This window comes from Anabrus simplex, chromosome 1, assembly GCF_040414725.1.
Source record: "Anabrus simplex isolate iqAnaSimp1 chromosome 1, ASM4041472v1, whole genome shotgun sequence".
NCBI lineage: Eukaryota > Metazoa > Arthropoda > Insecta > Orthoptera > Tettigoniidae > Anabrus > Anabrus simplex.
This window is the reverse complement of record NC_090265.1, coordinates 1167726277-1167749115: the sequence shown is the minus strand read 5'-3', so window position 1 is coordinate 1167749115 and position 22839 is coordinate 1167726277. Positions and strand designations below refer to the sequence as shown.

The 22839-nt window shown below is 40.4% G+C and overlaps 1 protein-coding gene across 3 annotated transcripts in view; it reads left to right on the top strand.

Moving 5' to 3' along the window:
* LOC136858145 (cytochrome P450 4C1) overlaps positions 1-22839 on the top strand; it is a 305232-nt gene that overhangs the window by 152927 nt on the left and 129466 nt on the right. For all 3 annotated transcript variants that reach the window (XM_067137470.2, XM_067137471.2, XM_068225431.1), the window contains one exon: positions 20784-20953. In XM_067137470.2, the coding sequence (XP_066993571.2) occupies positions 20784-20953 (170 nt within the window). The remainder of the gene's footprint in view (positions 1-20783; positions 20954-22839) is intronic.

Here is a 22839-nt window from a genome sequence, read left to right as displayed (position 1 = left end):
TATAACAAACATTTTTATAAGTACATGCCTATGACATGCAAACATATTGAAAGGAAAACAGACACGCAATGGAAACAAACCTTCTTCTGTGCAACAATTAAGAACTGAAATGAAAAGCGTTCTCTGAACATTCAGTACACGACGTCACTGCACAACGTGTAATAAACAAAGTGGTCCCTGGTTATACACCATAATGGCTACGTGCTAATTAAGCGTCTTAATAGGAGGTACAGTACTGCCAGTTCTCGCATGGATAACAACTTCACAACGCCTTCTCCTGCTTCTGATAAGGCGCCACACCTTCATTTGGGGCAGACCTTCCCACTCTTCCAAAATGGCCTCTTCAAGGGATTCTCGCGTTCGGTGTGGTGGATATCTTACTCGGATGCGTTGCTCCAACTGGTCCCAGACTTGTTCGATTGGAATCAAGTCGGGACTTCTGGATGGCCACTCCATTCGTTGTAGGACCTATATGGTGTTCTTGCAAGAATTTCCGTACGTTTTTGGCACCATGCACTCTATCATTATTATACATGAATACTGCCTTTTCCAAGTTACCTCACGTGAGGAATCACAAGGAAACCCTTTAATCTGTAAGTCTCCGATCTGATTGGTACAACGACTTCGGAAGGAATATTTTATTCTGTCGTATCGAAATTAGATGCCTAATCGTATATTACAGGTTTTGGGGTGTCAAAGTTTGCTCGTTTAAGCACCGCATAGGCAGGATTGAGCGGCGGGAAGCAAGTAGAGGCGGCCCGGAGTGACCGCCCAGTTATTCTACCATTTTCTCTCTCTCTCTCTCTCTCGCACACAAACTACTTCCCTAGCCTCACTCCTGTCTATGTGATGGTCAGATGAGCAAACTTTGACACCCTAAAACAGGAGCTAAATATATGATAGGGCAACCAATTTTGGTATAGCTGAATAAAACATTCCTAGTGAAGTCGTTGCACCAAATCTCAATCAGATCGGGAACTTACAGATAAAAGGGTTTCCTTGTAAGACTTCATAAATGTACGATCGAACAGTCCAGGATCCATTGCGAATGATCAGGAAATCGGTTTCTCTGCCCACACCGTACGATGAAACGTAATGGTTCATAAGGAAAATAACAGCTACTTTCCTAGGAATCAGTCGCTGTTGACACTGATTCATCCCTGAAGTCAGTGCCACTTTCATCATCTATCTGACAAATCGTCATCAATTAAAAGTGTGCCTCGTCTATGAGAACTACTTCAAACACATTATTTTCTTATAGGTGTGTATTTACAATTACCAAAGAAATCCAGCAACGATTTCACAATCCCTCTCTTTCTCCCTGTATGAGAAGACCCTACACTACAACTACTGTAAGTAAATGTACTTCACGTCTCAAACGCGAGTAAGTAGCCCTAACTGACCTCTTCTACTGTCCCCAGTCAGCAGGGAAGAAGTGCACCTCCTTAGCTGAATGGTCAGCGTAGTGGCTGGGTTCGATTCCCAGCCGCACAGTGCGTAATTTCAGGAATCTAGCCGGCCAAAAATCGTATCTCGGAAACTAATGGACCGATTTACATAAAACGTAGTATGTAACTGCTATTATTGATGATAATTAAGTGTGTGGTCAATCAACTACAAAGAACAAATTACAACGCCAGGAATAGAATTAGTAATCTTTGTAATTTTAATAATTGTTTGTTATAGCTTTAAGAAATTAAATAGATGTTAATAGTGGGACATGCTGTTTATAGTGTTTAAAAATAGATACAGGAATGCATTTACTTGCCAAACAGTTTAGTCATTAGATGCAGTTACATCAGAATCGCTATCGTCACTGTCATTATCTCCTTCGGCAGAACCAGATACAGGAGGCTCAGACAGTAATTTGACCACTTCTCGTGAAAGCGGAATCAACTTCCTCCTCCTTGATTTCCCTACGCTGGTAATATAAAGGTCTGATGATATAAGCAGCCTACGGAAAAGGTCAGTATTTGTGTCTTTCTGGAAGGTTTCCTATTTTCTTTATTCCTGCTCTCCTGGACTTCCTCAGAGAGTTGTCCAGTAGGTATAATACAGTGCCTAATGACCCCATCTCCATGAACCAAGAGTTTGAGCAAAGTTACAGGCATGTAGTACGATTTGTATTTTTGTAAGTAACTTACAACTGTATAGTTTCCTTTGCGTACATGCCAAATGTCGCTTTATCAACGGCATACCCACATGAAAGAGTTTCTAAGATGGCACATAGATGGTTTATTAAATTTATATCTACTCCAGTAATATCCGTAGACGTGGAAGCCTCTCTGAAAAATCTTCTAGCGCTTTCCATCATTGGTATTGCCAGCACTTTGCTTTGGATATCAACTTCTGCAGTGAAGTCATCTACAGTATTTATTTATTGCGCGTGTATTTTAAGATTTAAATCAGTGCGTAAATGTATTGTGTTGAGTGAGAGTTATGCGATAAGCCTACGTGTGTGATTTATTTCTTTTTTTTTTCTATTTGCTTTACGTCGCACCGACACAGATAAGTCTTATGGCGACGATGGGATAGGAAAGGCCTAGGAATTGGAAGGAAGCGGCCGTGGCCTTAATTAAGGTACAGTCCCGGCATTTGCCTGGTGTGAAAATGAGAAACCATGGAAAATCATTTTCAGGGCTGCCGACAGTGGGGCTCGAACCCACTATCTCCCGATTACTGGACACTGGTCGCACTTAAGCGACTGCAGCTATCGAGCTCGGTGATTTATTTCTCTAACATTAATACTGTGATCTTTTGTAGCCATCTGTAGTATTTATTTATTGCGTCTGTTTTCTAGCTGTTATTGTCTGAATAAATTTATTAAATGCAATTAAATACATCTCCCGCCCCTCAAGCCCATAAAATTATTTGTCTATTTTCTCTTATATTTCAGTGCTGAGGTTTCTTATGTGCCGTAGTTTACCTCTGATTCTGTACAAACCAAAAGTGGCCCCTGTAAACCCCACGTCCCCTTTAGTTCATAAAAGTAGTTTTTAGCTTAGTTTCTTCAGCCTTTCGTCTTGAACTTACCTACTGAATTTCACAAATTTATGTGCCGCCGTTTTCCCGTGATGGCGTTGAGCGGAGCCGTTCGATATGACAACCCTGTTATCATAAGAACAATACATTTTATTTAACATGGAATGAGCTATAGTACTGGCAGGCTCATCCTGACATTGTTGTGGTGATGCACGTCCTTCTGCAAGGCCCATTCTCTGCTCGAACCAAATGTTATTGTACTTCAGCAATTAGTCCCTTTTTCTACTATATTTTGTCCAGCGTGATCGAATTTTAGCACACAAAATACTGACAGATTTCCTTATTGACTTGGATATATCCTCGGAACAATCCTCAAAGCCTAAATGTTCAATTACAACATTCGCAATATCATCGTTCCGCTTATATTCCCTGCTGTTCCTCCACAGCTCGAAAACCGACCTCCGGGTTACAGAGTACATGGCTTCTGAAAAAAAAAAAAAAATTAATTACTCTCATGGTCGCGCCTGGTCGCAGCAAAAAGTCAGTTTGCTGTTCATTAAAGTATAGATAACTCCTCCAAAAGACTTTTATTGCGGAAATCAAAGGCAATCCATTTTGAAAGTCAGCTCAAATTTTTATAACTAGATAGCGCTCTGTTGTCCGGAATATGCACAGTATAGTAATTTTCATAAATTGCTACATACTATATAAAATACATACCTTCATCTAATATAATCACATTGCAAGCTAAATAAATATTTAGTTCTGATGTCTTTACTGAGCCATCACATAATAATAACTGCGCGCTCACCTCGCCAGAATATGATGCCCTAACGGAGGAGAGCCACTTTAGGCCTTCGGTGAAATTAGACAATCAGACAGCGCGACTTTTCAATACTTAATTACTGTACCCAAGAGTATTACAAACACGACTCACAGAAAATGCGTACCAAAGACAAGGGTTGAAAATATTATTTTTGGCCGGCTGGATGCTAGAAATTACCCACTGTGAGCCGGATCGGGAATTTAATCTTAAATGGTTATTTCCCTTAACTCGAGGAATGGGTATTTGTGTGCTGTCTCCAATATACCTGCAATTCATACACCACACACAACATTATCCTCCACCACAACAACACGCAGTTTAGATACGTGACAGATGCCGCCCACCCTCTTCGAAGTGTCTGGCTTATAGGGGCTGCACCACACGAAATTTAAAAATACAGTAGTGCAAGGAAGCAGAGCAGACAGAACATGCACACTCATCACTCCCCTTCCCTCGCTCCCCACACTGCATGAATGTATTTACACCCACAACTCTGACTTGAAAAAAATATTACAGGGAGATCAGATATGCAACAACACACTGGCAACGAATTTTTGATGTATTTGATCATCTTCGCGAGCAAAAGGGGAAAAATTCAGGAGTATGCACAAACGCTATATCATGCATTGTAGGCTACTTAGGTACAAAAGTTACACAGTACAGTACATGAGAAGTATTGTTTAGTCCTCGTAAGAACATAGAAAACTAATAAACTGATTTTCAAAAAATTAAAAGAGATTTACTGATGGAATTTAAAATAATATCTCGCTCAAATGGATAAGTCATGTCCACAGTTCAACTGATGTGATAGTCTTTAAAACACAAACACAGTACTGCTCGGTTATGGCCATCCATCCATCAACGGCTGCTAATTGCAGATGACCACCAGCCATAAAGCATAGATTGCGTGGTTGCTAGGTAACATTGTCTGGCCATCCATCCATACCTTACATCACAGCCTGCACAGTTGCTAGGGTTACACTTCCGTCAAGCTAAATTCCGTAACGCATATTTCCAGTTGATCCCCACCCACAAGACAATTATGTCAAAAGGAATTACGAATATATTTGCTAAAGGTAAACAACTCCATCTTGAGAAAAATTTATTTATTTATTTACCTGTTTATTTATTTATTTATTTATTTATTTATTTATTTATTTACCCTCCAGCATTGGTTTTTCCCTCGAACTCAGCGAGGGATCCCACCTCTACCGCCTCAAGGACAGTGTCCTGGAGCGTGAGACTTTGGGTCGGGGATACAACTGGGGAGGATGACCAGTACCTCACCCAGGCGGCCTCACCTGCTATGCTGAACAGGGGCCTTGTGGGGGATGGAAATATTGGAAGGGATAGACAAGGAAGAGGTGAGAACGAGGCAGTCGTGGCCTTAAGTTAGGTACCATGCCGCCATTTGCCTGGAAGAGAAGTGGGAAACACCGAGCTCGATAGCTGCAGTCGCTTAAGTGCGGCCAGTATCCAGTATTCGGGAGATAGTAGGTTCGAACCCCACTGTCGGGAGCCCTGAAAAGGATTTTCCGTGGTTTCCCATTTTCACGCCAGGCAAATGCTGGGGCTGTACCTTAATTAAGGCCACGGCCACTTCCTTCCCATTCCTAGCCCTTTCCTGTCACATCGTCGCCATAAGACGTTTCTGTGTCGGTGCGACGTAAAGCAACTAGCAAAAAAAGAGAAGTGGGAAACCACGGAAAACCACTTCGAGGATGGCTGAGATGGGAATCGAACCCTCCCTACTCAGTTGACTTCCCGAGGCTGAGTGGACCCGGTTCCAGCCCTCGTACCACTTTTCAAATTTCCTTGCAGAGCCGGGAATCGAACCCGGGCCTCCTGTGGTGGCAGCTAATCACACTAACCACTGCACAATAGAGGTGGTCATTCTTCTTCTTCTTCTTCTTCTTCTTCCTATTATTATTATTATTATTATTATTATTATTATTATTATTATTATTATTATTATTATTATTATTATTATTATTATTATTATTATTATTATTATTTGGACTTAAGTCTTGAAGAATTAATGAAAAAGTCATCAAATAGAACACTTCAAACATGCTTCTGAAAAGAAATGCCTTAGCTGCATGATGTAGCAAAAGCACTACATTCATTTTTCATGACTAGACATTTATGCTAAACGATAAATATATTGTGGACAGGGGAGTAGTTTTGTTAAACTCAAATCATCAGCGAATCACCTGAATTAGAGGTATGCCGGGCTGAGTGCCTCAGACGATTGAGGCGCTGGCCTTCTGACCCCAACTTGGCAGGTTCGATCCTGGCTCAGTCCGGTGGTATTTGAAGGTGCTCAAATACGTCAGCCTCGTATCGGTAGATTTACTGGTACGTAAAAGAACTCCTGCGAGACTAAATTCCGGCACCTCGGCGTCTCCGAAAACTGAAAAAGTAGTTATTGGGACGTAAAGCCAATAACATTATTATTAAGTATAGGTATTTCAATGTTACTCATGCATGTACAGCCACCACGACACATGTCCTACTAACTCAAGCAAAGACAACATAGCATAAAGATGGAGAAAATTATTGCCCCCAGCCCCCTGTTCTATAATTAGGTTTGCCATCTTTTAGCATGTAACTTAACTACAAGAAGAAGAAGAAGAAGAAGAAGAATATGTAGGGAAAACGCTACACTATGCAGTGTAGGGTTAAAGCTCCATTGAAGCTAAAGTTTGCAAGAAGCCATGATAACAACGATGTCATCTGCTAATATTATTTCTTAATTACGTGGTAAACAGACTATTGTTGGGAGATCAGAAGAATGCACATGCCCGGTGAGGCACGGGGCGGAAGGGTTTTCACCAGCAGAACCAGTGACGCAATGGTTACCATAACAACACCGCTACTACCCAGGCGACTTTATATTATCTTCTACTGGCAGCTCTTCGCTCTTGTCAGTTGTAATCCAGCAAACTGCAAAGTGTGAGTCATCGTGTAGCAGATAAGACCAGATAAGAGCCGATCTGTCTGGGCAGAACAGGAAGTTCGTGCTTGCAGGCCACATTCCACATTCTTGCATTCTTCTCATCTCTACACAGTACCACTGAAGGAAGTAGTACGAAGTGTTGTTCATCCTTTGCAGCTCCCGCTAATGCCACAAATGTCAAATTAGTTAATATATGGTACACTCGGCCTTAGACAACTTAAATCAGAAAAAAAAAAATGTGTTAAAATATGACTTTTGGTGCTGAAGATCGCGGTGTGTCAAATACAACAACGCTTGGAGGAGACAATGTTTTACCCTGTTTATACAGTTCCTGTAGAACTACTACTACTAAAATGTTTTCATTCCTCCCCTGAAGGGGGAGGCGGGCCGCTTAGACGGTAACGCCGTCTCTCAGGCCGGGAGATTCGTTACGGTGAAGGAGATGCTCGGAGAAGGTGAGGGGATTGGGGCCGTGGCCCGGCATTCGCCTTAGTACAGGAGAATGGAAAACCACGGAAAACCATTCTCAGGACAGCCGACGGATGGGGCCAGCCGTGAGGTCAACCCCTGTCCCGTCTCCCGAATGCAGAGGCGTAGAACCACGGTAGAGCCGTGGCCACCGCTCCTCTGCTCGGTTGGCCGGTCGGAGTGCAGAGCTGTTGGACCACTGACCAGCCGTGGCCACTTGAGGGCCGAGACCCACTCTGCATGTACCAACCTCCTGTATAGCGTTGGCGTCAGGAAGGGCATCTGGTCGCAAAAATGGACCAAATCCTCATCAAACGCCATTCCCAATTAACAGGAAAAAGGCCAGGAAAAAGAAAAGTGATGAAAAAGAGTGAATTCCATCAAACTTTGGGAGAACTAGATTAAAAATTGTTCTCCTTGATTGTTGGTTTATAAAAAACCGCAAGGTCAACAAGAAGAAAGAATGACTCTAACGGAAATGAATAGGAAATATATTGTTTGTATGAGAGAAAGTACGTCGACTATGACCCTGGTCAACTCTTTGTATAAACTCCAGGCTACAGGAATATACTCAGTTGACGGATTTCCCCTTATTTACCAGGAAACCACAAACTAGTACAAGAAATATTATGTTCCCTACAGTATTTAAAGACTGGCTTATATCTAAGGAAAACAGTAGTGCTTATGTTAGCTGTACGTGAAGGAAGATGAACTAGAGAAGTGAAGGTAAGAAGAGTAATGTTACATCACCCGTTTAAAATCACCAAAAGTACGAAGTGTCTACCTGTAATAGTTTACACCTTTTGCTCGCCCGCTTGCATTCGGTGGATGATGGATTCGAACCCAAATCGCGGCAGCTCTGAAGATGGGTTTCCGTGGTTTCCCATTTTCACACCAGGTTAATGCTTGGTCTGTAAATGCGTAAAACAAGATACAGTAACTTCCTTCATCATCCTAGCCCTTTCTTACATAAGATCTGTCTGTGTCGCTGCAACATAAAGTAAATATTTCGTTAAGAAGGAAGCCACGCTTTTTTCAGTGATGACACAGTTAATGTAACTTTATAGCTTTTCAGTCTGTCGAAAACATTACTTATAACACATATAACACTATAACATTCCTGTAAAAAAATACACAGTATTAAACAAAGAAGGCATGTTTCGTCATACAAGAACATCATCAGATTCTATGAAATCACTTTAATTATGCGTAGGGATATTGACAAGATTAGGGCCCTACACAATCAACAAATTATGAAAATAATGAAGGGGAGCTCGAGAGGGTGCATCACTCTCTATCCCCGATTAGCAGTTAAAGATTTTAAGAAGTTTTTACATAAGCCGGCAGAAAATTACATTTGTAGAAAAGTAGGTTACATGGTTAAAGTTTCGGACCTTTCCATCAGGTTAAACTGTGGAGCTAGCAAGAAATAAAGATATTAACTGGCCATTATCTTGCTGAAGAACTGCTGCTTGATGAAAGAGGCGCCTACCGCCTCCTACTTGACACACACACGCACTTAGATGTTGATCAAATGGCCAAGAGACGTGAAAATCCGCAGTTTATAAACCCTCGGAGAAGGTTCGAGACCTTTCATGAATAATCAAGACACACCCACAGGGTTTTATTGGTGGATATAACAGTTACACACAAAATCGAAGAAAATTAATTACAGAAATTCGTGATTGGCTAAATTCAAAACTGGCGGAAAGAAAGATCAATATTACCAACCCAAAAATGAATGAACATAATTTAGTAAAAAAACTTATGAATACAAAACTTCTTCAAGAAAGTTCTTTCACTTCACACCAGGGTGCATGATTATACGTTTCCTAGCCGTGACATCTATGAGAGAGTGTCCAAACTTCTTGATGAACGGAAAACAAAACGTTGAAATTCACACAGTACTGGAAACTTCACAATAACAAAATTACGGTAGTGGCATCTTCTGAGTAAAGGTTTAAATAGTTCTCGTTTCAAGTTCAGTGTTTCTCCTGTAGAGGAGTTCTTTTAGGCGCAAGATTTAAATGTGCGGCGTAGAGGTGTACCTCCAGGTACAATTATTATTATTATTATTATTATTATTATTATTATTATTATTAGCAAATGTGCCCGTGCTTCCCTACGGTATTCTACATTGTATACGGATATCGAAGTAAATTACTGTTGGTCCTACGTCCAGCAAATAAGATTTTTTTTAATTGCATGTCTCTTAGCGTTATCCAGGAAACAGCATGGGAGGTCCCCATACGTTGATTCCAATATAAAGTGTGGGTTGCGGAGTTGTGATGGTGACGGCAGTCTCATTTGCCTACTGCCATTCATAATGGAGTTGGGAATTTTACATTATAATGGCAGGGCCCATTGCCTACTGTGTGGTCACAATCGATTTGGGGAGTTTTCGTTACAATGGCAGGCCCCCTTTCCTACTTCCAGATAATTACAGCTGAGGAGTTTTTATTATAATAGCAGGCAACTTCCCTGCTGCCAGTCAAAATTGAGTTGTGCTGTTATAATTCTAATGACAGTCCCTTTTTTCTACTGCCAGTCACACCGAGTTGATGAGTTTGCATTAAAATTGCAGGCCACTATGCCTAGTGCCAGTCACATTTTATGTGGGTACATGGCGGGCACCCTTGCCTACAGCCAAACACGATCGGGTAGGGGAGTTTTGAACAAAATTATATGCTCCCTTGGCTTCTGCAAGTCAAATCGAGAAGGGAATTATTCATCAAATTGGTAGGCCCTCCTTACCACTTACACAGGGGTTGGAGAAGGACCCCATTCCTACTGCCAGTCAAAGTCGATGTGGGGAATACTGATTAAAATAGCAGACACATCCTTTCTCGATCGCTACAAATCGATATCAATGAATATATGTAGATCGACACACGAAAGTATATGCATATTTACAATATTGCAGACCTTCATTTACAGACTAACTGCTGCTAAACGGTACGTCATATCGACAAAGACGCCACATTTATCGGTCTTCTTGGCTGGTCCTATGATATTTTCTCATATCTCATCTGTTCATGGGTAAGATTGAGTTAGGAACGTTGAATAGGGTGAAATTTGGGTAAGATTGTCTCACAGTGCATTACTTTTCGGATAATTACGTGACAGCTACAAACATAGAATTTGGCTCACATATGGCTACTGGGTGGGCCAATGTTCGTGTAGAGTTTGATGATTCTATCTTTCCTATAAATGATTTAAATTATGAATTTTTCGTGTAAAATGTGCAAAATTTACTTACAATCGAGAAACAGAGACAAATCTAACTTATAAGGGATAGTGATACGACAAGAAGTCATAGGACCAAAGTTGTAGATCACTCCAAATTGAACCAAGATTGTGTCATCCGTTTTGGGATAGAACTTACCATTTAGCCACGAAATACCTCGAAACGAAGGTCATTAAATTTGCCTCCATATTTCGATATTCTTCGGGGATAGAAGTAAAAAAATGATCTTGGAAGTTTTCCATCGGTTGCAGGCTAAAACGTATAATGTTGCCAAATTACAATTTTCTAGTTCGTCTGGCAGATTGTGGCGCAATCTTGATTTTGGGCGAGGGGGAGGGTAAAAATTAGGACTTGCAGGAAAGTAAAGCTAAAAATTACGCAGATGGTCATTTTTACCCCTTAAACGGATATCTGTACGAAAATTTCGCCAAAAGAATCAATATACTGTAACAGTAAATTTGGTACTTTGGTAGAGATGAGACGCAGGGCGTGTACCACTCGCTGAAGTGCATACAGAGGGAGAGGGTTTGTTTAAAAGAAATCTTAAAACTTTTGTTTCAGAGTTTATTAAAAAATTGAAATTAATATCACCTCTGTACAGCGTATACAGTTGAAAACGTTCCTCGTCTTATGGCTGGCGATGTCCTTAGATTCCGGCAGCTCCATTTCCATAGCAGCGAACCACCATTCGTCCCCCGATGGAAGTTCTAGAAGATCTATTCGGTGCTTTGTAGATCCATGGCGTCGAGGTAGTCCTTGTAAATGGTGAACATGAATGAACATCGTTCAGCTCTGGGCGAGTTAGTGCAAAGGCTGCTTCTGCACAGATGATAGAGTGTTTATAAATGCTTTTAACAAAGTCCAAACACAAATGTCTCGGTGAAATGTCACTTAACTTTATCACGTGTCAAGTGAAAGAAACATTCACAAAATAAAGTCCACTCGGAACTGATTGTCCAGTTTAAAGTTACTTAAAGTTTGTTGCACCTATGACAACATGAAGTAAGTTCATTGAAGCACTGTTCAATTTAAATGAAATAAAGATGTTCCGCTCGTGAATCAAACTCGTTCACGTGTTGAAACCAAAAGACGAAATTAACTGAGTACTGACAGTCCTTGGTTTGACTGTCCATAAACTAAATGTACACTGTTCATTAGAATGGAAATGCACTGTTCATTAAAATAGAGATGCGCTGTTCACACCTGCACAGTTCACAGTTCATGACCACAGCTTACGGATTGGTAAATTAAATTTGGATTAAACACAGTTTATAACTTAAAGTATCGAGTCCTCGGCAAGGAGCAATCAGATTCAAGTCCATAAAATTTCAATTTCGAACACTCGAAAATGTTTGCGGGTCTCGGACACTCGTATAGAGTAACAGTCAATAAATAATGTCCAGACGATACACAATTCACCTCACGTCCTATCGGAGTAAAAGGTTGTCACAATATAAGGAAATCTGAATAAGTCCACATTCAACGTGACTATATTAAAGTCCACGAACTTGAAACTTAGCAGCGGCTTCACGCTCGATTACCACACCCGCGAACTGACGGTGCGAATACTACAGTCTAATGTGCTTATAGAAATCCCGGCCACAAACTGGTATCACATTCTGCAGCGCACTGTTGCTCACTATAACATGCTGCAACACACACTCACATTCACTGATCTGCTGAGCGAAGCAGCACGTATTTATATTTGATCCGAAACTCGTAGAACATTCTCCATCAATCCAGGCTTTGTAGTGCAGCGAGGCATGCCGTGACGTCACCCGCTCACTACGTCACACGCGTGCAGCCGTTGCTCGCTGCCTAGTCAGTTCTTCGTAAGCAGTCCGGAGCATAACACGTAAGTTTAAGATTTTCATAACGGGGACTTAGTCTGTACCGCCGTTACCGGTACATCTCCCCCTCCTCCTGGGGAAAAGAAAATTCGATAGGATTTTCTTTTAATGATATTCTCTCCTGAAATATTTCTTTAGGTTGGCTGCATTGTAAATGCCCTCGATGCTTCCATCCAATTTATTAATTTTGTATGCCCCGTTCTCGAGAACCTCTGCAATCCTATATGGTCCTACATAAAGCGGGCAAAACTTTGCATAAATGCGAAGTTCGGGATGTGAAACAGCTGGTTTTCTTATCAATGGCTAGGGGGTTTAGATACGGAGTGACACATTTAGAAATGATACCATTATTTTCCATTTCCTTTATCACAGTCCTGGCTTCTTCTCGGTACTTCTCAGGAACTGGATAGGGCCGTTTTTTATAAGGAGAGGTGTCCTTGACGTTCAATTGGTATTCAAAATCTCTAATAACGCCGGGTTTGTCATCAAAAACTTCAGGGAATTTCTCAAATATTTGTCGAGTTGCTTCTGCCACGCGGGAATCGAACTCTGGGCTTTCAGCCGCACTGGTGAGAAATATGAAGTGATCACGACCTTCGTCGAACACATCCTCAACAATGGGCACTTCCTGGCCCTCGACGGGTCCCTCTTGACCGGGTCTACCCTCTTCGCAATCTATTTCATCGGCAGGCAAAGCATCGCTCATCTTGCCTCCGGTTTCTATGAATGGGGTACCCAGACCTTGGCACTTCAAATTATTACAGTCTACCAGCTGCAACTCTACAGAGTCGATATTAAAAAATCGTATGACGTTGGCAGGATAATCAATGATTCCCCATACTTGGCTAGGAAATCTGACCCTAGGATGACGTTGAATTTCATTGGCGAAATAACTAGGAATATATGCTCGAACTGGACACCTTCAATGTCAAATGTAACAAAAGCTTGAAATTTACATTTGATATGCCTGTCCGGTACTATCCCTTTAATTTTAATCTGTGCGACGGGTATCAATAACATGTCTTCTCCTCCCTTCAACATTTCAATTAACCTCTCAGACATCAATGAAGCTTGAGCTCCAGAATCGATTAAGGCAGTTACATAAAGGGTATCCAAAGTAATATTAATAACTGGAAGGCTTCGTTGGACCTTCGGTGTTGTAGGAGTGGGATCTTCATACAAGAGATCTGAGTCATCCAAGTACCAGTAATTAATATTAGTGACACAAATTATTTCCCCTCTACTACGGTTTTCAGGCAATCTTATTGTTGTGTTGTCGAAGTTTTTTTTTAATTGCGCCTGTCGATTCGAGGTTGGTCGCAGGCGTCGTGTTCTGTCTTCTGGCATGCTCTTGATATTCTAAAGAGGTAGCGCCAGGTAATCCTTCATCCCGGTTTCGATTCTGGATATATTCGCGAGTTTCTCTCCATCTTCTTTCGATCTCGGCTCTCGGCGAATCTCTATCTCGAGTAAGTGATTCGGTAGGTTTCTTCCACGTTTGATTACGTCTATAAGGCGCACTTTGCCTGTATGGACGTCTCCTGAATCGTCGGAAATGAGATAACGGATCTCTCCGTGGTTCTACTTCCTCACGGGGTTCGGGATTCGATCTTGGCGGGTTATTAACTTCGACATGGTTAGTTGCAACCTCTTTCGTCTTAGTAACCCTAGGTAGATTTTGTGTACGTGCAGTGTCAAGTTTCCTTAATAAATCATCAAGTTGTTCTAGGTCTTGAACATTGGCTGCCACAAGAATTTCTTGTACATGCGCCGGAAATTGTAAAGTTATTACCTGTATTAACTCCTGTTCTGGCAAAGGAGCTTCTTTAATTGGGAAATGAGAAAATCAGAGTATCGTGAAGAATTAATAGCTGTGTTGTATCTCCTAGAGTATAATTGTAACTTAATCAAGTGTTGAATTTCCGAATTCCAAAACCTCTTCAACAAGGCTTCCTTGAATTCATCATAGGTTTTAATGTTAAATTTAAATGCTGTGTACCAATTTAGTGCTTTCCCTTCCAATAATCTAGAAGCTATCCTCAATTGATGATCGGATCGTACTTTATTCTCTTGAAAGTACTCTTCAATATTGAGAAGGAATTCTTTCGCTGTGTACTCTTCCTTTCCGGAAAATTTTGCAGGTTTATCGTCTGATAATTTTAAAACAGTGGACATGCTAGAAGTATCTCCGCTAGACCCTTGACACTGATGTGTAGACACCTCCTTCTCCACCTGAGAGATTCTATTATCAATCGTCTCTATTTTTCCTTGCAATTCGACCTTGATAGTCTTAACTTGCCCACGGATGGAGTTTTCCACGCTCTGGACTTCCTTTTCGAGGTCCTGCTTCACTTCATTTACATCGCGGCCTATGCGAATGATTTGAGTATGTGCGCTATCTAATTGGTTTTTTTTACAAGCTTATCTGTTTCCTCCTGCCTTGTTTTAAGTAAATTGACCTCATTACTTATTTTCTGAAAGTTAGTCTTAAAAGATTCATGGATGTTATCCTGAATAGAGGCTATTTTTGCTTGTGCCTGTGATAACTGACCATGAGATTCTTTAAATTCTGCCTTTAAGCTTTCAACTTCCTTAATCAATTGATGTGAGGTAGGAAAAGAAGCTTTTAAGTCTTCAACTATTTGTAGTTTAAGGTCCTGTTTTACTGTTTCTAAGTCACGGGTGAGGCGTTCGTTTATTTCTGTAAACTTAGAATTAATCTTCGCATTAGTTTCTGAGAATCGTTTTTCAATCTCAGAACCAGCTTTAGTAAGCCTATTTTCCAAATTAGCATTAACTTCGGTAAACTTGGTATTAATTACTTTAGTTACTTGTGTGATACGACTTTCTAAGTTGGCTGTAGTTGCGGTACTGGTCTCATTAATACGAGATTCTAAAGTGGTACCTAATTGAGCAGTTGCAGCATTGGCCTCATCAATACGAGTGTTAATCTCAGTAATACGAGATCCTAAAGTAGTACCTAATTGAGTAGTTACGGCATTGGCCTCGTTAATTCGGGCTTGTAAATCAGCACCTAATTGAGCAGTTGCGGCATTAGCCTCGGTAATACGAGCTTGTAAATCAGCACCTACTTGAGCATGCGATTTGGCGATACGTTTATTTAAGCTAATCTTAAGAGCTTCAATAGCAGCTAAAATATTTTCCATTTTGACGGTAATGTATTTAAACCAAGCAACAAGAAAATCATAAATCACTTGAAAAGAATTCAGATATCACCATTATTGTCCAATGGTTAAAGTTCATGTTCAAAGTCATTCAAACATTCTCAAAAGAAAAATCTCCAAGACATTTAACACACAAAAATGATCCCATATCATTAATAACACTTCTTATTATAGAGAAGTTAAATCTTGTTAGAAAGTTCACTGTAATATTAATAGTTATTCCACATAAAGCACTGGAAATGTATCTGAATTAAATTACTAAGTCACACGATTTAGTGCGATTTTGTCTATCACTGCACTTCTTAATTATTACTAGTACTTCAACATTGAGTCTAGAATGGTTAAGTGTCAATTTAATGTCTACTGCACTCATAATTAAGTTCTGATATTGCTGAAGCGCTAATTTCTAATTTTACTGCACTCCAAATCGGCCCCGATACGACTGGGGCGCCAATTTCTACCCCTCTCCTCTGTAACAGTAAATTTGGTACTTTGGTAGAGATGAGACGCAGGGCGTGTACCAGTCGCTGAAGTGCATACAGAGGGAGAGGGTTTGTTTAAAAGAAATCTTAAAACTTTTGTTTCAGAGTTTATTAAAAAATTGAAATTAATATCACCTCTGTACAGCGTATACAGTTGAAAACGTTCCTCGTCTTATGGCTGGCGATGTCCTTAGATTCCGGCAGCTCCATTTCCATAGCAGCGAACCACCATTCGTCCCCCGATGGAAGTTCTAGAAGATCTATTCGGTGCTTTGTAGATCCATGGCGTCGAGGTAGTCCTTGTAAATGGTGAACATGAATGAACATCGTTCAGCTCTGGGCGAGTTAGTGCAAAGGCTGCTTCTGCACAGATGATAGAGTGTTTATAAATGCTTTTAACAAAGTCCAAACACAAATGTCTCGGTGAAATGTCACTTAACTTTATCACGTGTCAAGTGAAAGAAACATTCACAAAATAAAGTCCACTCGGAACTGATTGTCCAGTTTAAAGTTACTTAAAGTTTGTTGCACCTATGACAACATGAAGTAAGTTCATTGAAGCACTGTTCAATTTAAATGAAATAAAGATGTTCCGCTCGTGAATCAAACTCGTTCACGTGTTGAAACCAAAAGACGAAATTAACTGAGTACTGACAGTCCTTGGTTTGACTGTCCATAAACTAAATGTACACTGTTCATTAGAATGGAAATGCACTGTTCATTAAAATAGAGATGCGCTGTTCACACCTGCACAGTTCACAGTTCATGACCACAGCTTACGGATTGGTAAATTAAATTTGGATTAAACACAGTTTATAACTTAAAGTATCGAGTCCTCGGCAAGGAGCAATCAGATTCAAGTCCATAAAATTTCAATTTCGAACACTCGAAAATGTTTGCGGGTCTCGGACACTCGTATAGAGTAACAGTCAATAAATAATGTCCAGACGATACACAATTCACCTCACGTCCTATCGGAGTAAAAGGTTGTCACAATATAAGGAAATCTGAATAAGTCCACATTCAACGTGACTATATTAAAGTCCACGAACTTGAAACTTAGCAGCGGCTTCACGCTCGATTACCACACCCGCGAACTGACGGTGCGAATACTACAGTCTAATGTGCTTATAGAAATCCCGGCCACAAACTGGTATCACATTCTGCAGCGCACTGCTGCTCACTATAACATGCTGCAACACACACTCACATTCACTGATCTGCTGAGCGAAGCAGCACGTATTTATATTTGATCCGAAACTCGTAGAACATTCTCCATCAATCCAGGCTTTGTAGTGCAGCGAGGCATGCCGTGACGTCACCCGCTCACTACGTCACACGCGTGCAGCCGTTGCTCGCTGCCTAGTCAGTTCTTCGTAAGCAGTCCGGAGCATAACACGTAAGTTTAAGATTTTCATAACGGGGACTTAGTCTGTACCGCCGTTACCGGTACAATACAGACACACGGTCGTTACGATTTTATTTATATAGATAAGGAATCTGCCCCACACACAACACCTTTTTGACTATGTTTGCTGGAGTTAGCTTGCAAAACTGACCGTTCATGATATCTCCCTTATTTTGGGACCCATGCTGAAAAACCGTCCGTTAATGATATCTCCCTTATTAATCCCCTATCGAAATGATACATATGGGAAAAAGTTTTAGAAATATATTTCCTTTAAGGATAGTAGATTTTCATTAATTTTGGAAGTTATAAGAAGTCAAACAAACAAACAAACAAACAAACAAACAAACAAACAAACAAACAAACAAACAAACAGAAACCAAAGCTAAAGAATATGCAGATGGTCATTATTACACCTGAAATGGATAACTGTATGATAAAATAGTCAATGTACAGACACAGAGTCGTTACTATTTTATTTATATAAATTATTATTATTATTATTATTATTATTATTATTATTATTATTATTATTATTATTATTATTATTATTATTTGGTTTAGCTATCGTTTTACGTTGCACTAACCTAGACAGCTTTCATGGCGATGATGGGATAGGACAGGAAAGGAGCATCGTGGCCTTCATTGAGGTACAGTCTCGCCACTTGCCTGGTGCGAAAATGGGAAACAATGGAAAACTATGTTCAAGGCTGATGACGGTGAGGTTCGAACCCACTATCTCCCGAATGCAAGCTCACAGCTACGTGACTCGAACCGCGAAGCTTTCTCGGTCATTTTATTAGCCTTAAATCCACCAGTCTCTTATGATCCTTGAAGACAGGAAACTCATTTAACACTAGGTCCTTACAGTCCATATTGCTCTGCTTGCTGCCTCTGAGTCAGCAACGAAAAGCCAGCCAACCTTGCACAGGAAAAATAACTATATGCAATCTCGCGCCAAAGAGAACGGACTAATCCACAAACCGAGGAAGTTACTATGCGGTTCGAGTCACGTATCAGTGAACTTGCATTCGGGAAATAGTGGGTTCAAACCCCACTGTCGGCAGTCTGGAGATGGTTTTCCGTGGTTTCCCATTTTCACACCAGGCAAATGCTGAGACTGTACCTTAATTAAGGTCATGGTCGCTTCCTTCCCACTCCTAGCCCTTTCCTATCCCATCGTCGCCACACGACCTGTCTGTGTCGGTGCGACGTAAGGCAAATTGTGGACTAATCCACAGACATTATGTTTATTCCTTGTTGTTATATTACCGTACATACATATTGCTAATGTGTTCTGTGCAAAGTAATCTGTTGTGATAGAATACTAAATGATCGCTATAAACAATGAATCAGTGATATAATATGAAAATTAGATGTAGAGGTAAAAGGGCAACAGGGCCGACTGCGTGTTAACCTTGTGGTTAAACTGGCAAGTCACTGGACGTTTTGTAGATTTTAAAGTAGGCCGACAGTCCAAATAACGTCCTACTAATTCTGTACAGGAACAGAGATCTATATAGTAAGGTTGTCTTTGAACTACGGGTTGTATAAAATTAAATTATAAGGGGATTAGTAAACCACTGTGTGTGTGTGTGTGTGTGTGTATGTGTGTGTGTGTGTGTGTGTGTGTGTGTGTGTGTGTGTGTGTGTGTGTGTGTGTGTGTGTGTGTGTGTGTGTGTGAAGACTTGTTGGGTAAAGATTCACTAAATGCATTTTTGGAATATTAAAAAGTGGCATATTTAAATTTTGTATGTTAAGTTTTCGATTATGTCTGTAGTAGTCCAGATCAGTCTACAGTGAGTGTGTTTCCAGTGCATTGTGTCCTCTGGCGTTGGCCAGAACAAGATTTGATTGTAATCTGATCTTCGACTTCGGCACAATAAAATTGACTGACGTATGATCAATATTAGCAACACTATTACAGTACTTATATAGTCAATATGAGCCATAGGGGCCGATGACCTATATGTGCATCATCATCATCATCTCTGTCATAAATGGTGTGATGTGCAGCTTTCAGGGTTACTTGGTGCATATAATTCAGTGGGTTTTGCAGAGTGATAATGTAATTGCATATTTTGGCTCAATGATGAAAGAAACGGGAAACTACCTCACTTCGCATGTCTTTTCGGTGACACCTACGGTGGAACTGTTGGAGATCCAGCCAGCCTTCAGGCTGAGAATCCAAGGTACATCTACCATCTGTATGAAACGAACGCGACCCGGATTTGAGACATGAGCGAGGCAATTGAGTCAAACTGGAAACCTATTAATAAGTATGGGTAGTTTTGTAATTACCTCCAAGTTTCAACTATGTTTTTCAAATTACCCTTCCAATACCCAGTCCAGAGGATGCTTCTTCTGACATTTGTAGATTAGCGCCGCGCGGAAAGCCTAATTACTCGTCATTCCACCTACCATTCAACAAGCCTCCCTTCCAAACTAACTGGCATTATCTTTCTCCAAACATTCCTCTCTTCCTCAATATATATTGATATCTTCCAGCGCTTACCATTGCATACCGCTCAGCTCAAAGAGGAGGATGAGATACACTTTCTCCGTCCTTCGCCTGTACCTCTTCTTTGCCCTATGCCCGTGCCTCTGCCTTCCAGAAAATATTTTATTGTTACTCTGCAAAGCTATGGAACACACTGACTGGCAATGTAAATAACTTTTGTCTTCTAAAATTAATTGCACGTAAAGAAAAAACATTAGGTCCATTTAAAACAAATGCTGCAAGCCATACTGATAGAATGAAAGGAAGTAGGGTCATCATTTTATTGAAACTCTGCGTTTAGTTGCACCGTGACCTAAAGTGACTGGAGAGTCGGCTGGCGAACGGTGTGCGCGCGCGAGGCCACGGTGCAGTTGCAAGTGGGCCCAGATAAAATGATGACCTTGTGAGCACACGAATGAGTGAAGGAATTGCTTAGGAAACTGGCTGATAACCAATGAGAAGTTATGTATACATTGAGTATATACTTTACACATTATTTATTTATTTATTTATTTATTTGTTTATTTATTTATTTATTTATTTATTTATTTATTTATTTATTTTATATTATTTAATTTAATTTAATTTAATTTAATTTTTATTTTTATTTTTATTTTTATTTATATTTAATTATGAAACCATGCATGTATCATGAAGTGTATATAATTTTAAGGATTGGTCCAGGGAACATTTGATATAACGTATTTATGGTGCTTACCTTTTTTCATTAGACCTTCCATATTTATGTAGATGGAATTGAGCTCAAACAAAAACAAAATTGATCAAATTGAAGCTTTGAATGCTGTATGGAGAAATTATTTCTAGTTCGTAAGCCTTATAGAGTTTTAGCAGTAACATGACCAATACTCTTTCAGGATGTTGTGGATAACTTTGCTAGCTTGCCTAGTAGTGCCTGCTATATTGCTCGGTCTACTGATATGGCACATCAAACGACGGCACTTCCTACAACTTGCAGCTAAACTACCAGGACCAAAAACAGAGTTTCTTCTGGGAAATGCCAGGGAGTTAGGAAATAATCCACGAGGTCAGTATATTTCTATATCCATATTTAATAAGATGTTAAACATATAATTTACATACAGCCATACACACTAAAGTAGCATGCAATATTACAGTTGAACCTGCTTTATACGTAGCTCTGTTCTACGTAATTCGTATTTGTACGTAATTTCCTTTAGGTCCCGACAAAATATAATGTAAAAGCGTGCTATTTAAACCTTATTTATACGTAATCCATTTATACGTAATTCGCTGTTATACGTATTAAGTGCCAGTGAAATATAACTGAGTTTTGCGTAATTTTATAGAGAATGTGCTTTTTTTTAAAAGAAACTACTGTATTTACGAAGTTTCCTCTTTGTCGGCGTAGGCGGAATTAGAGCGATCAGGTTTCGGTGCTGGAACAGAACAGAGTTTTGCCGAGAGACATTGTTGACCCTTACTTACTGGCGGCTTAAGAAAGGCGGGTCCCCTTCGCTCCTCCTCTACCTTCGTCGTTTTTTGCACGCCGCGAAAGAGTATGTGGTGAACCACCGGATGAAGAGATTATTGCTGATGTATGCCAACAACGCGGCGGTGATTGACAAGCTACAGGCGATAGTGACATTGGAAATGGAGATAACGACTTGAATCTTGACACCTGAACTTACTGAAGTTTTAAGTGCAATCGAAGTGTGTAGGCATTACATCAGTGCGAAAAGTTGTAGTGAAAATGCTTCGAATTCATTAGTAAGTTTGTTAAAGGAGGTTTACCAAGCTCGATAGCTGCAGTCGCTTAAGTGCGGCCAGTATCCAGTATTCGGGAGATAGTAGGTTCGAACCCCACTATCGGCAGCCCTGAAGATGGTTTTCCGTGGTTTCCCATTTTCACACCAGGCAAATGCTGGGGCTGTACCTTAATTAAGGTCACGGCCGCTTCCTTCCCACTCCTAGCCCTTTCCTGTCCCATCGTCGCCAAAAGACCTGTCTGTGTCGGTGCGACGTAAAGCAACTTGCATTAAAAAAAAGTTGAAGGCGGTTTATACTCTTAATGCAAGAAAAGTGAAACAAACCAAACTATCTGATTTCTTTAAGGCTGGGCCGAGTTCAAAATAATACTTTCTGTCTTAATGTATTTATTATTTGCAAGGATTTACACATGTAATTCTATTCCATTGGTTTATCAGTAAATATGTGATGTATTGCGTAAGTCCGATTTCTAAGTAATTCTGAGTTACAAGTAGTTTTTTCTCTTCCCCTTGATACACGTATAAGTCAGGTTCAACTGTATATGCAATAAAGAGACTTGATTGACATACAAAAAAGTTTTTTCTTCTCAATTTCCTTTACTTTGCTCCGACACAGATACCTCTTATGGCGACTATGCGACAGGAAAGGACTACCATCTTCAGATATACCGACAGTGGGTTTCAAGCCCCCTATCTCCCGAATGCAAGCTGACAACTACTGTACCTTACCCAATCCGTGCAGCCACTCACTCGGTATTCAAAAGGAAGTGCTAGATTTTGGAAAAAAACTTGACCTAATTTGAATATGGGACGCCAAGTCGGAAGAAGGGACCTGACGTGGAATCTAAAAGGATATATAACGTTTTACATCAAATATTGATTCATTTCTAACAAAAGCCCTAGGGTCATAATAATATTGTTCAATGCAGATGTTTCGGGAGGCCTTGGGCCTCATTTGTATTTTATTTTTCAAGGTTACGGACAGTCACCCAGCGAGCTGCAGCACTCTCTGTAATACCATGGAGTGTTATGCCTTTCGGTGCTCAGTCTGCAAGCCTCTGTGCATGAACTGAGCGCATTCAAGTTCGTTTATTTTCAACTAGCACCATAACCTCATTTTTATTTTAAAATAATTCAGAAGTGAGCCTGATCATCCTGGCCTTGCTCTCGCTCTCTGTGTGTG